The 15,035-nt window shown below is 44.1% G+C and overlaps 1 protein-coding gene across 2 annotated transcripts in view; it reads right to left on the bottom strand.

Moving 5' to 3' along the window:
* Nucleotides 1-15,035, bottom strand: part of HTATSF1 (HIV-1 Tat specific factor 1) — a 32,581-nt gene that overhangs the window by 14,337 nt on the left and 3,209 nt on the right. For both annotated transcript variants that reach the window (XM_075187286.1, XM_075187287.1), the window contains exon 2: nt 13,506-13,707. In XM_075187286.1, coding sequence (XP_075043387.1) covers nt 13,506-13,707 — 202 coding nt within the window. The remainder of the gene's footprint in view (nt 1-13,505; nt 13,708-15,035) is intronic.

Below are 15,035 nucleotides of genomic sequence, written 5' to 3'. Positions count from 1 at the left end.
CTCCCCCCTGAAACACTGGAACCACAATCTCTTGGTTCATGTAAAAGGCCGAAACCACCTTCGGTACGAACGAAGAAATAGTCCGTAGAACCGCTATGTCCTCGTGAAAAAACAAATATGGCTCTCGACAAGAAATAGCTCCAAATTCTGACACTGCGAGCCGATGCAATCGCCAAAAGAAATACTACTTTCCACTTCAAGAACCTTAAATCAGCTGAATGTAATGGTTCAAAAGGAGGACCTTTTAGCATATCAAGCACCAGGTTGAGATCCCATGGTGCCGTGGGCGGAACGCAAGGAGGCTGGATATGCAAGACTCCTTGTAAAAAAGTCTTAATATCTGGCATATCCGCCAATCGGAGATGAAAGAAAACCAACAGAGCTGAAATCTGCACTTTTAAGGAACCCAATCGGAGACCCGCATCGAGGCCCTTCTGAAGGAATGCCAGAAACCTTGAAATCCGAAAAGATGAAGTATGACAAAGGAGATTCTCACACCATTTGACATAAGTGTGCCAGATGCGGTGATAGATACGAGCCGAAACTGGCTTACGAGCTCTCAACAGTGTGTTCACGACTCTAGGAGATAAACCTCTAGACCGCCAAAAACTGGCTTCAACAGCCATGTTTTTAAAGTCAGCCTAGGAAAGTCCTGATGTCGGAATGGGCCAAGGTCATCTCGTAGTGGTAGAAGCACTTCTTGACCTACCGCCATCGAGATTATGTCTACGTACCACACTCGACGCGGCCCGGCAGGGGCCACCGGTATTATTGGTAGTCCCCCTTGTCTCTCTCGTCTGAGAACGGGGGGAATCATGGGTAATGTGGGAAACAGATATCCCAACCGGAAGTCCCATGGCATCGTCATGACGGCGAGGGCTACTGCCAGGGGGTCTCTTGCCCTTGCGCAAAATCTTGGGACCTTCCTGTTGTGCCTGGATGCCATGAGGTCCAGGTCCGGAAGACCCCATCTGCGGATCAGAGACTGTAAGACCTCCGGATGGAGTGACCACTCCCCCAACATAATCCGCTTCCCAGTTCTGGATAGCTGGGATGAACACCGCTGAGACTGTGGGAACATTTTGTTCCGCCCAGGCGAAGATCTCTGCTGCCAGTGCCATATCTCCTGCACTTCTGGTTCCTCCCTGTTTGTTGACACAAGCCACGGCCGTGGCATTGTCGGATTGAATCCTGACCGGAAAGCCCTGAAGTAAGCTCTGGGTACCTTGAAGAGCTAATAGAATGGCCTTCAATTCTAGTAAGTTGATGGACAGGGAAGACTCCTGAGTTGACCACTGACCCTGAAGCCGAAGATGAAGAACCACTGCCCCCCATCCCTTCAAAACTGGCATCTGTGGTCACTATGATCAAGGACCACGGAGCAAAGGATCTGCCCACTGCCAGGTGATTCTGAACCAGCCACCACTGAAGACACATCCTCACATTGGGAGACAAACGGATCTTCTGGTGATCCAACTGTAGGTGGGAGCCTGACCATTTTGTTAAAAGATCCCACTGGAAACAGCGGGAGTGAACATGACCGAAGGAAATAGTCTCGAAGGTTGCCACCGTTTTCCCTAAGAGACGCATGCATAAATGAATAGTTGGACTGGGAGTGGCCAAGAACTGTGAAGTTACTTCTGGTAACAACCTGGCCTTCTCCGATAGGAACACCTTTTGTTCCCTGGTGTCCATAATGAGCCCTAGGAAGGTCATCTGCTGGCAGGGGGATCAGTTGAGATTTCTTTAGGTTTATTAACCATCCGTGAGTCTCGAGAAAACTGATGGTCAGAGTCAGGTGCTGTTGTATTATGTATTACTAGTTTGACTCCTCTGGGACGAAGACATGCCGCCATTACAGACTAGGGATGTGCACCGGCGACTTTTGAGGTCTCGTGTTTTGTGTTTTGGATCCGGATTTTCGTTATTTTTGAGGTTCGGATTTGTCTCGCAAAACACTTGAGGAAAGGTCTCGGTTCGGATTTAAGGTATTGGATTCGGATTTTTTTTGAAAAAAACATAAAAAGTTTAAAAATCAAGTTTTTGGGCTTATTTTCACTCCTAGGCTATTATTAACCTCAATAACATTCAATAACAAGCATTTCCACTAATTTACAGTGTATTCTGAACACCTCACAATATAGTTATTAGTCCAAAACGTTGCAACAAGGTATCTTTCTGGACTGCGTAGAGGAGTGGGTCACCACAATATATTATAAACCCTGAACTTTTATGATTCGCACCAATAATTGTACCTGGACTGCGTAGAGGAGTGGGTCACCACAATATCTTAAAAACCCTGAACTTTTATGATTCGCACCAATAATTGTACCTGGACTGCGTAGAGGAGTGGGTCACCACAATATCTTAAAAACCCTGAACTTTTATGATTCGCACCAATAATTGTACCTGGACTGCGTAGAGGAGTGGGTCACCACAATATCTTAAAAACCCTGAACTTTTATGATTCGCACTAATAATTGTACCTGGACTGCGTAGAGGAGTGGGTCACCACAATATCTTAAAAACCCTGAACTTTTATGATTCGCACCAATAATTGTACCTGGACTGCGTAGAGGAGTGGGTCACCACAATATCTTAAAAACCCTGAACTTTTATGATTCGCACTAATAATTGTACCTGGACTGCGTAGAGGAGTGGGTCACCACAATATCTTAAAAACCCTGAACTTTTATGATTCGCACCAATAATTGTACCTGGACTGCGTAGAGGAGTGGGTCACCACAATATCTTAAAAACCCTGAACTTTTATGATTCGCACCAATAATTGTACCTGGACTGCGTAGAGGAGTGGGTCACCACAATATCTTAAAAACCCTGAACTTTTATGATTCGCACCAATAATTGTACCTGGACTGCGTAGAGGAGTGGGTCACCACAATATCTTAAAAACCCTGAACTTTTATGATTCGCACCAATAATTGTACCTGGACTGCGTAGAGGAGTGGGCACTGGGCACCACAATAAAATATATAAAAAACCTTCAACAGATCTGCATTACACTACACATACGGCTGCTCCTCCATCCTCTCCATCATATACATGTTGGAGTTTTAGCGTGTAACAACCTCTTGTTTTTGATAATGTCAGTGCATTTTGAATATTTTTCAATTTGCCCCACACCACTGAATGTACTTTATCTATGATACGCAATACGCATCTATCTATCTTGACTGCGTAGTGTGGTGGCCCCGGTACACAATTTGGTACCGAGGCCACAATATAATTAAAAAACCCTCCACGTGTCTGAATTCCACCAAACAAGTATCTGGACTGCGTAGTGGGGTGGCCCCGGTACACAATTTGGTACCGAGGCCACAATATAATTAAAAAATTGGGCATCAACTGTCACCGTTGTTTAATATGTGATACACCTAAATATGGACTGCACAGTGGAGTGGCCCCGGTAGTAAATTTGGTGCCGGGGCCACAATACCTCCTCCAACTTCCAAGTGTAGTGTTTATAAAGACAGACAGCGTCGAAGTGTTATTAGTTGACTTTCTTAACCCTAAAATTGTCCCTGTTGCAAATATTCGTGCAATGGACAGTTACTTTTTTATTGAAAGACTCAAGCTTTCAAGTGTAGTGTTTATAAAATATAAACAACAATACAGTAGTTTTAGAGCACGTCAATACCTCTTGTTTTAAATTATGACACGGCATTTTACTTTTGGTTTAATTTCTTTACATTTGGTTTTACTTTTTGAACATGGCAAACGACTGTTGCTTGGTCATATAATGCAAAAAAAAAAGTTCCAAGATGGAATTGTCCTTGGGCCCTCACACCCACCCTTATGTTGTTGAAATAGGACATGCACACTTTAACAAACCAATCATTTCAGCGACAGGGCCTACCAAACAACTTTGGCTGAAATGATTGGTTTGTTTGGGCCCCCACACCAAAAAAGCTATTCATCTCTCCCTGTACAGACTAAACAGGCTCTACTGAGGCAAGATGTCGTCCTCATCCTCAACCTCTGATTCCTCTCCCCCTACAGTGTGTACTTCCTCCTCATCACACATTATCAATTCGTCCCCGCTGGACTCCACAACCACAGGTCCCTCTGTAGTATCTGGAGGGCAGTGCTGTACTTCATTGAGGAATTGATTATTCATTTTTATAAACATCATTTTTTCAACGTTGTGAGGAAGCAACCTCCTTCGCCGCTCACTGACCAGGTTCCCCGCTGCACTAAAAACTCTTTCCGAGTACACACTGGAGGGGGGACAACTCAGGTAAAATAGAGCCAGTTTGTACAGGGGCTTCCAAACTGCCTTTTTTTCCTGCCAGTAACAATATGGACTGTCTGACATGTCTACTTGGATGGTGTCAGCAAAGTAATCATCCACAATTTTTTCTATTGTGACAGCATCCAATGCAGCGAGAGTAGACATGTCTGCAATGGTTGGCAGGTCCTTCAGTCCGGACCAGATGTTATCAGCATCCCCGCCAGTGCCTCTTTTGGGAAAACTGAGCTTTTTCCTCGCAGCCATAGATGTGGAAGAAAATGAGGGTGGAGCTGTTGGCATGTCACGGTCCTCTTCAGAGGACAATCTCCTGACCAGCAGGTCTTTGCACCGCTGTAGACTTGTGTCCGCCGGAAACAGAGACACAACATACGCTTTAAACCGAGGATCGAGCACGGTGGCCAGAATGTATTCCTCTGACTTTAAAAGAGTGACCACCCTCGGATCCTGGCAAAGCGTACGAAGGGCTACATCCACAAGAGCTACATGCTTGGTGTAATCGCAATGGCTTACCAGCTCCTCCCTCACTTTCTCCAGCTGCTTCTGCAACAGCCTGATCAGGGGAATGACCTGACTCAAGCTGGCAGTGTCGGAACTGACTTCTCGTGTGGCAGGTTCAAATGGCTGCAGAACCTTGCACAACACGGAAATCAGTCTCCACTGCGCTTGACTCAGGCGCATCCCCACTCCTTTGCCTATGTCGTAGGTGGCTGTGTAGGCCTGAATGGCCTTTTGCTGCTCCTCCATCCTCTGCAGCATATAGAGGGTGGAGTTCCAGCGCGTCACAACCTCTTGTTTGAGGTGATGGCAGGGCAGGTTCATGCTTTTTTGATGTGCCTCTAGTCTGCGGTAGGCACTGGCTGAATGCCGAAAGTGTCCAGCAATTTTGCGCGCCACCGCAAGCATCTCCTGCACACCCCTGTCACTCTTGAGGTAATGCTGCACCACCAAATTAATGGTGTGGGCAAAACATGGGACGTGCTGGAAATTGCCCATATTTAATGCCCGCACAATGTTACTGGCATTGTCTGACACCACAAATCCCCATGAGAGTCTAAGTGGGGTAAGCCACTGGGAGATAATTTCCCTCATTTTCTCTAATATGTTGTCAGCGTTGTGCCTCTTATTAAAGCCTGTAATGCACAATGTTGCCTGCCTTTGCATGAGCAGCCATTTTGTAGATGCTGCTACTGATGCAGCTGTTGCTGTTGCTGCGGAAGGGGATGCATCTACCCAGTGGGCTGTCACAGTCATATAGTCCTTCGTTTGCCCAGAACCACTTGTCCACATGTCCGTGGTTAAGTGGACAGTGGGTACAACCGCATTTTTAAGAGCACTGAGGACACTTGATCGTACTTCTCTGTACATTTTTGGTATCGCCTGCCTAGTGAAGTGGAATCTCGAGGGGATTTGGTACCGGGGACACAATACCTCCATCAACCCTCTAAATCCCACTCCACTGATGGCGGACACCGGGCGCACGTCTAACACCAACATTGCAGTTACAGCCGCAGTTATACGCTTTGCAATAGGGTGACTACTATCGTATTTGGTGGTCATGGCAAACGACTGTTGGACGGTCAATTGTTTTGTGAAAGACTTAGCGGTCTTACGACTTCCCCTCTGGGAAGATGACCGACTAACAGCAGCAACAGCAGCAGTGGCAGTAGTAGGCGTACCGCTGCAGGATTCCTCGGATGAATCCCGTATTGAGGACTCAGTCTGGCTGCTGACTTGGGCTGCAGGACTGAATCTGATGGAGATTGTGGAGGAAGTTGACGAGGAGGGTGTTGCTGGTGTGTATCCAACTGGACCACGGGATTTAGGTGTCCCTGTACCGATGAGGGTCCTAGCCCCAGTTCCTGAACTAACCACTGAACTATGAAGGTTATTCAGGCGACGTATAAGGGAGGATGTTCCTAGGTGGGCAAGATCCTTACCCCTGCTTATTTGAGCTTTACATAAGCTACATATGGCCATACATTGGTTGTCTGGATTTGGATAAAAATAACTCCAGACCGAAGAGGTGCATTTTTTGGTCTTCTGACCAGGCATGACGATGGGCTTTTTCATCCCATGGACATCAGCTGTTTCCCCCCCTGGTGCATCATTTACAATAACCACATCACCATCCTCATCATCAAGTTCCTCCACAGCGCCAGCTACATCATCAATAGCCTCCTCCCGAGCCACCTCTTCCCGTACAGTGATGGGAAGGTCAGGCTTGACAACCACCAACACCCTTGGACTCGCCTTGGGGATTTGTGATAATTTCTCTTTAGAAGGCAGAGTTGTTTGCTGTTTTGTTGCTGACAGCATAACTCTCTTCAATTTTTTGTAGGGGGGGGAGGAGGAGGAGGGCTAAGATCCGTGGGTGAAGCTGAACCACTAGTCATGAACACGGGCCAGGGCCTAAGCCGTTCCTTGCCACTCAGTGTCGTAAATGGCATATTGGCAACTTTACGTTTCTCCTCAGATGATTTTAAGTTTCTCTTTTTGCTACTTTTTCTTAACTTGGGCTTTTTGGATTTTACATGCCCGGTACTACGAGATTGGGCATCTGGCTTGGAAGACGACGTTGATGGCATTTCATCGTCTATGTCATGACTAGTGGCAGCAGCTTCAGCATTAGGAGGAAGTGGGTCTTGATCTTTCCCTACTTTATCCTCCAAATTTTTGGTCTCCATTATATGTAGCACAAGATACTGCAGAATGTGTGAACTTGGTAATATTGCAGTACCAATGGACTTATACTGCTGGATTGGTTTTGCAAATTTGGTTATAATTATTATATATTTTTTTTTTTTTTTAAATTTTTTATTTTTTTTTACTTTTTTTTTATTTTTAAAAAACTTGGGAATAGTGGGGAAATAACTATGCCCTTAGAAGCACAGAGCACAGGACACAGCACCACTGGACTGAACAGGACACGGCACAGGACCCAGCAGCACTACGGAACTCAGCAGGACAGAGCACAGGACACAGCACCACTGGACTGATACTGCAGAATGTGTGAACTTGGTAATATTGCAGTACCAATGGACTTATAATGCTGGATTGGTTTTGCAAATTTGGTTATAATTATTATATATTTTTTTTTTTTTTTAAATTTTTTATTTTTTTTTACTTTTTTTTTATTTTTTAAAAACTTGGGAATAATGGGGAAATAACTATGCCCTTAGAAGCACAGAGCACAGGACACAGCACCACTGGACTGAACAGGACACGGCACAGGACCCAGCAGCACTACGGAACTCAGCAGGACAGAGCACAGGACACAGCACCACTGGACTGATACTGCAGAATGTGTAAACTTTGTAATATTGCAGTACCACTGGACTTTTACTGCTGAATGTGTGAACTTGGTAATATTGCAGTACCAATGGGCTTATACTGCAGGATTGGTTGTGCAAATTTTGTGGTAATTAAAAAATATTAAAGTAGTTTTTGGTATTTTTTAAAAAAACTTTTTTTTATTTTTTTAAACACAGGGGAATATTGGGGAAATAACTATGCCCTTAGAAGCACAGAGCACAGGACACAGCACCACTGGACTGAACAGGACACAGCACAGGACCCAGCAGCACCACTGACCTCAGAAGGACAGAGCACAGCACACAGCACCACTGGACTGATACTGCAGAACACAGCACAGCACAGCACAGCACAGCACAGCACAGCACAGCACAGCACAGCACAGCACAGCACAGCACAGCACTAAACAGCACAGAACTAAACAGCACAGAACTAAACAGCACAGAACTAAACAGCACAGAACTAAACAGCACAGAACTAAACAGCACAGAACTAAACAGCACAGAACTAAACAGCACAGAACTAAACAGCACAGAGGACCACCTAACACACCCTCCCTCTACCCTGATCAATGCCCGAGTGAAGATGGCGGCGACTAGCGGGGAATTTATAGGATCCGAGTATCGCGAGATCCGACAACGGGATTATGAGTCAGAGCCTCAGTTTCACTTTTGAATTTGGCGCCAATACCCGGATCTGTCTCGGATCCGACTCGGATCCGCAACGTTCGGGTGGGCTCGGATTTCATAAATCCGAGTGCGCTCATCCCTATTACAGACATTATCTTTGTGAAAACTCTTGGGGTTGCGGAAAGCCCAAAGGGGAGAGCTCGAAATTGATAGTGGGTTAACCCCACCGTAAACCTTAAAGGAAATTGATGTCCCTTCCAAATAGGTAAGCATCTTTTATATCTATTGACGCTAAAAACTCGTTCTCCTCTAGACCATTGATTACTAATCTAAGGGACTCCATGCGAAATTTGTGCACCCTTAGGTGCACATTTAGCATTTTTAAATTTAAAATGGATCGGAAAGATCCATCTGGCTTTGAGACCAAAAACAGGTTTGAATAAAACCCTTGTCTTTTCTGGCACTTTGCAAATCACTCCTGCAGAAGGAAGAGAAGCGACACAGATTTGCATCGCCTGTCTCCTTTCTGGATCGCAGGTTAACAGGGTTGCGAAGAAGCGACGTGGGGCTGGACCTAAGAGGTCCATCATGTTCACTCTCATCATAATCCCACAAGGTCCTGGGAGGACTCAAGTCATTGCTCCCGGAACAAAAACAATTGTACCCCCACTCCTGCTGCCACCGCAAGAAGGGGTGGATGGCAGTCAGGATGCCGGTTTTTCCTGGACTTTAGCGGACAGGCATCTCGAAGAGAATGAGGACCTACCTCTGTATGATTGTCCCCTGGTACTAATCGCCCCTAGCCGTCTGACCTCTGGCAAAGGAACCCCGCCGAAAGGACTGTCGAAAGGAGCCAAATCGGGGAGGCCTAGACTTAGAAACACTCACTGGCAGAAAAGTGCTTTTCCGCCCGTAGCTTGGGAAATCATATTGTCTAACTCTGGGCAAAACAAACTAGTGCCTGAATAAGGCAACGACTCCAGGGATTCCTTCTCGCCGACACCGTGGAAGCCTGTATAGAAGAGGAAATGGAGGCTGCATTTTGGGCCGCCTCATATAAATACCCAGAAGCTTCCTTTAGATGCAAGGCAAGGGAAAGCAATTCAGAACCTTGTAAAACATCAGCCAATTGTTCTGCCCATGCTTCCATTCCTCTGGCAACCCATGCAGAGGAAAACATGGGTCTGAAAGAGGAACCTGCTGCAAGAAAGATAGATTTTAATTGAGTCTCGACTTTGCGTTCTGTGGGGTCCTGCAGGGCTGCAGTACCTGGAACTGGAAGCTTAGTGTGGTGGGCTAAACGAGCCACCGGAGTAACCACCTTAGGGATCTGTTCCCACCGAGCAAGATCCTCTTCCTGAAGTGGGTACAGGGAGAGGAACCTCCTAGGAATCGTAAACTTCCGGTCCGGTTGTTTCCAGGCTCCCTCTGCTATATCTTTTAATTCCACCGTTTTCTAATTTTTTTTGAAAAGACCTTGATCCGAAGATCTAGGTTCATCCAAGTCCGTAAGGTCCAAGGCTTGCCTTACTGTTAAAACCAGATCGTCAATACCCTGATTTATAAAGGATTCCTCCGGGTCTGTGACCTGTGCAGAATCTGAGTCAAAAGTGGGTTCGACCTCTTCTTCTGAATACCCTGCCATATCAGAGGGGGATAAAAGAGGATTTGTAGACCAAAGCCTCTTATGTCTGGAGAGTCCAGATCTTGGAGATTCAAGCAACCTGTTTAACCTATCCAGGCCTCTGAGCAATGATAGGGACCAGGCTGGTTCCCCCGAGGCAGAGCCTGGGTTGTGACCGGGATGATGGACCTGCCACCGGCACTTTCAATGTACCAGCGGTAACAGGCATTCCCAGACTTAGTTGAAGGGCCGTTTGTTCTGAAACAGCGGGGATAATAGCAGAACCCGCCAGTTAACCCTGTAGATTTGGTAATAATCTGGGCCAGAGAAGAAACCGACTGCGCCAAGGAAGTTAGCCATGCCGGTTCCTCCGGTATCGGAATTACATTTGACTGGGCCTGCGTAGTAAGTGACCCTGCGTCACAATCTGTACAAAGTGCCCCCGGGTCCGTATGTCCATAAGGCAATTTAACCTTGCATTTTGAGCATGTGAAATATTTAGTAAGAGGTGCTTTTCCCTTATCCGACATATTTGACAAGGGAGAAAACACAGTAAGCAATAGAACCAGTCACACAAGATATAGTTTAACTAATACAAGTATAGCAACTAGTCTATAACAGTAAAAGTTGTAACTTGTAACAGCAACAAAAATGTAAGTTGGCTAAGTAGAATACAAAATTGTTTATACCACTTGCACCATATAACCCTTTATCGAATATGAATAGAAAGGTAAAAAGAATAAAGGTACTTAGCTTTTTAGCTAAGCACGCTATGCAGGAGAGGAGTCAGTCAGCAGTGTCGATTCAGGTTGAAGAAGTCTGTGTTCCCGGGCTTCCTTTGGCGCGCAGATCGAGCTCACCCATGTATATGTCAGGGTTGGGGGAGCTCTATATTTGTCAGCTCCTCCCCCCGACTCTGTCCTGCTGTTGCCCCGAATCGGTGCTGTATTTTGTGCAGACGCCGCATATGTGACCTCCGATGTTTCCAGGTTCCTGCCCTGCTCACAAAAAAGGGATCGTGCAGCCAGATCAAGATTCCCCCCTCCTATCTCTGAGGAGGGAACTTGGTATGCCCCGGGAAGATGGCGGCCGCCATCGCTCCGAGAACTGGCACTTGATGCCTGTGAAGGCAGCGCCGGTTGTCGGGAGGCTGTCAGAGTGACAGCGGTTTGAATAAACCGCCTGTCACTCTGTTAAAAAAGACATTGTCCGCTCTGTCAGTGGGAGCCGTTCGGCTCTCTCCCCCAACAGAGCAGTGCCGCTGCAGTCACATAGGAGTGTGTTCTCTATATATAGAACACACTCCACTGATCCACAAGAAAAATAATACCTATCTTTAAAAAAAACAAAGGAAAATAAAGATAAATAAAAAGTAAAAAGCTACTAGCATCTAAAAGATAAGCCCAACTCCTTGGGCACTTAGTCTTAAACTGAGGCTACGGGGGATTGTAGAGGGGAGGGGTCTGTCAGCATTGATACATTTAACAAGTTAACTAGCTAAGTGCCAACTCCCCAGGCTCCCCTCCACACCCCATGGTAGCAGTGCCCCCAGATAGGATGATAGAGAAATAACCTAAACATAAGAGTTGTTCATTTTTATTTAAGGAATTATCAATTGAAAATATGGCATCATTATTTGCATAAAATCTTATATTTTCTATAGATTTCTAAAGATCAGTGTTTTTCAACCCTAGTCCTCAATTACCCCTAACAGTGCATGTTTTCCATATCTCTTTGCTGGAGCTCAGGTGTAACCATTATTGACACATTTTGAAAGATCCACAGGTGGTATAATTATATCACTGGTCATCTGGAAAACCTGCACCGTTAGGGATACTTGAGGACTAGGGTTGGGAAACACTGGTATAGATTAATGAAAGACAGATACTGACTGTCGTGGGGACCAAGTTGCTCCCATTTCTGAGTGCTCACCTCTTATCATTCACTGCACCCCTTCCATATACAGTGAACTTGCCGAGAACTATTAGAATTGAATTTTAGCTTTTACACATTCAGCATTATTAAACATGATTAATACCACACAGTTAAAAAAGCTCTCTTCTGCAACACCAGTGACATGATGCCTGGGATTTCCTATAGGAGAGAAGAACAGGTGCATTGGGATGAAGCTGAAGTGAGGTAGTATTTAGGAGGACACAGACTTGTTTGCATTTTTTGGAGGGGAGGGTTCAGCAATGGAGTTTTTTATTTTTTTTTGTCTTTTGTAAATGGGTCACATCCTAATGTGGGGGTTACAGGCTGATGAATAATTATTTTTGCAGGGCACAGGCTGGTGTCTGGAGGCAGACACATGTTATGTTTGGGCACAGGCTGGTGTAACGTGGTGTATAATGTGTTGGACACAGATCATGTATAACATATTGATCATTTGGGCTATGTAATACATTCATTAGCTTGTCATTATTGAATGAATGATAAAAGTGGTAGAGCACTTGTGTAGATTTTCTATGCAATAACATTTGATTGCTTGGCTTGCAACATTGGAACACTACGTTTCCCTGAAACATAATACTGTCAATATTTGATTTACTTCTCCTAAACAACAGCCTGGAATGAATCATTGTTTTACTGCATTAACTTGAGCTGCAGGTATAAGATGGAACTGAGAGAAAGATCTGTCTGGAGTACACTTATGTTATTTAAATTGGAATGTAAGTAGTAAAAGGAGGATCAAAACATAAAGACACTGAAATGGCTTTATTTGGCAAGTAACTAATGCTGGGTACACACTACAGTGTGTTCAGCAGATTATGAGGCCAATCAGACGATAAACGACTAATTGGCCCGATATAGTAGTATGTACTCTGCAACGAGGAACGATTATGGTTCCAAAACCCATCACATCATTAAACGAGATTTGTAAACTGAAGTAGAAATCTGCAATTTTGCAGTGTGTATGCACTCATGTTCAGGATCTCCATAGAGTTTACAGTGATGATCTTTTCAGCCATTGGTTAGGACAGATGAAGAGCACAGATCTGATAGTAACTCTTGTAAAACGTGTTGAGTGTGTACACGTGAATCGACATGCTGATCGGGACTCTTTTTTTTTTTTTTTGAAATCGTTATAGGTAACACACTGGTCGAAAATTTTTTGTAGTGTGTACCCCAGACTAACTAGTTACAACCTCAACAAACACTCTCAGGCTGCATACAAATGATGCTTGTGATACACCCATGGTTCATCCAGCTTCAGTTGTGCTCAGTTGCATGGTGAACGCAGCATTAACATTTGAGACATATCCAAAGCATTCATAGTCAAAGCCGGAGTGTAAAACTACAGCAAGTGAATTGTGGTCCGTTAGAGTGTTCCTATGAATGGCATTAAAAGTGGAAAAAACCCATGTAAACACGGGGAGAACATACAAACTCCACACAGATAGCACCATGGTGGGGATCGAATCCATGACCCCAGCACTGAGGTAGCAAAGCTAGCCACTGCACAACAGTGCTGTAACTAGTAGGTTACAGATATCATTTCTAGCTGTTTTGCAGCGTTATTGATCCAGAAAAGTTCAGCTATGAGTACAAGTCCAAATTAAACAAACTTGCCAATCAGTAATTTTGGACTAATAATATATAAAGAAATATTGTTAATACAAGAAAATGACAGCATCAAGAGTCAGATATCGCAATGTATTCTTACCCGGGTCTGCTTTCCTTTTATCCCCCTTTGCTTTCACTTCTCCTTGATCTGGTTGAGACTTGGAGCCTTCCTTAGGTTTTTCTGCATCTCTGGTTTCCTTAGGGGCTGGGGTTGCCTTAGAAGGCTCAGGAGTAGAACCATCTTTATTATCCTGATCAAACCCATAGTTTGCATGATACATCGCCAGGAAATCATCAGTTATCTATTACAAAGGAAAAAAAAAATAATTAAGAATCTGTTTTTTTTTTTTAAAGAAATACAAAAACTTTATGTAACATACAAGTTAAGTATGTTAGTGGATGCAAAACATCTAGATTTGTATTTGCCAAACATGAAGCTTACTAGGCTGGACCCATACACAAATTATGCACTTGTTCCTACTGCATCAATGCTCAGATTTCTTTGCAAGGTTTACACAACAGAGTTATTTACCTATAGGTCAGTGCCCCTTAACTAATAGGAGATACATAGTGGGACATTTTTATAAATAAAGTGCATGGCTGTAATCACAATAAGTGTACCAAGCATCACTACATCCAGACTCGGACTCAAGATCCCACAGGTACTTTCATCTTAGATACATGGTAGAAATGTTTTATAGAATAGATTTAGAAAGTAGTTACATTGGGAGTCCCTTCAATGTCACCTTCCTATTCAATTTCAATTGCATAGGCTAAATATTAAAAGTAAGCAATTTATAGCACACACCTTAAATTAATCTATTTGTCAATCATACATAGAAAAGTTGCATCTAACCTACCTACTTGTGCTGAAGTCCAGGCACTCACTTGGCCTCACTCCACGTTAACAGTACAATTTGAATACATGCTTTCTCTAATGTTAGTTTTCTTTGGTTTTGGTACAACCATGTTGCAGTACTCTGCAAAACAATCCTTAATGCAGCAGAGGGTTTTGAACTAGTCTTGTTTTTTTGCTTTACAGCTGTATTTCAATAGTTAATTAACATTATTTAGAGGACAAAAACAGGCATATGTCACGAATAACAGGCATTAAGTACATTTAGAAAACGTCACATTTAGAAACACAAAACTCTAAAATATATAGATAAGAGAGTATTCTGTACATTCATGACACTGCCAAGTAACTTGTTCAGGAGAACTATAGCCGTGGACTATCGAGCAAACTCAGTACTCAGTAATAACATCACGTTACTAGATTTCTTTGCTGGATGCCTTCTCAAGCAGTGAATTCATAATTGGTTTAACAGAGAATGCAATGTAACTTTGCTACAAATATAAACAGTGCTTAAACTGAGAGCCACTTTGTTATTGACTAACAGCAACTTAATTTTTTGGTCACAAGAGAACCACATAATGTAGTGTGCACTATGTAGTAAAACGCATTATGCAGAGTCACTCCTGACCACTGCTCCACATGTTTACAACTAACCCTGTGCACTGCCCGTTATGTGATCTTTTAATATCCTGTACATGTTTGGGATAGCTCTGTGGACTGGCATGACACCGCAAAAATGAGCAGATGAGACACTTGCTAGAGAGAAGAAGTTGC

This window comes from Mixophyes fleayi, chromosome 9 (assembly GCF_038048845.1).
Source record: "Mixophyes fleayi isolate aMixFle1 chromosome 9, aMixFle1.hap1, whole genome shotgun sequence".
In the NCBI taxonomy this organism is placed as follows: Eukaryota; Metazoa; Chordata; class Amphibia; order Anura; family Limnodynastidae; genus Mixophyes; species Mixophyes fleayi.
Note: the sequence above shows the minus strand (reverse complement) of the source record. Positions and strands in the feature narration are given on the sequence as shown.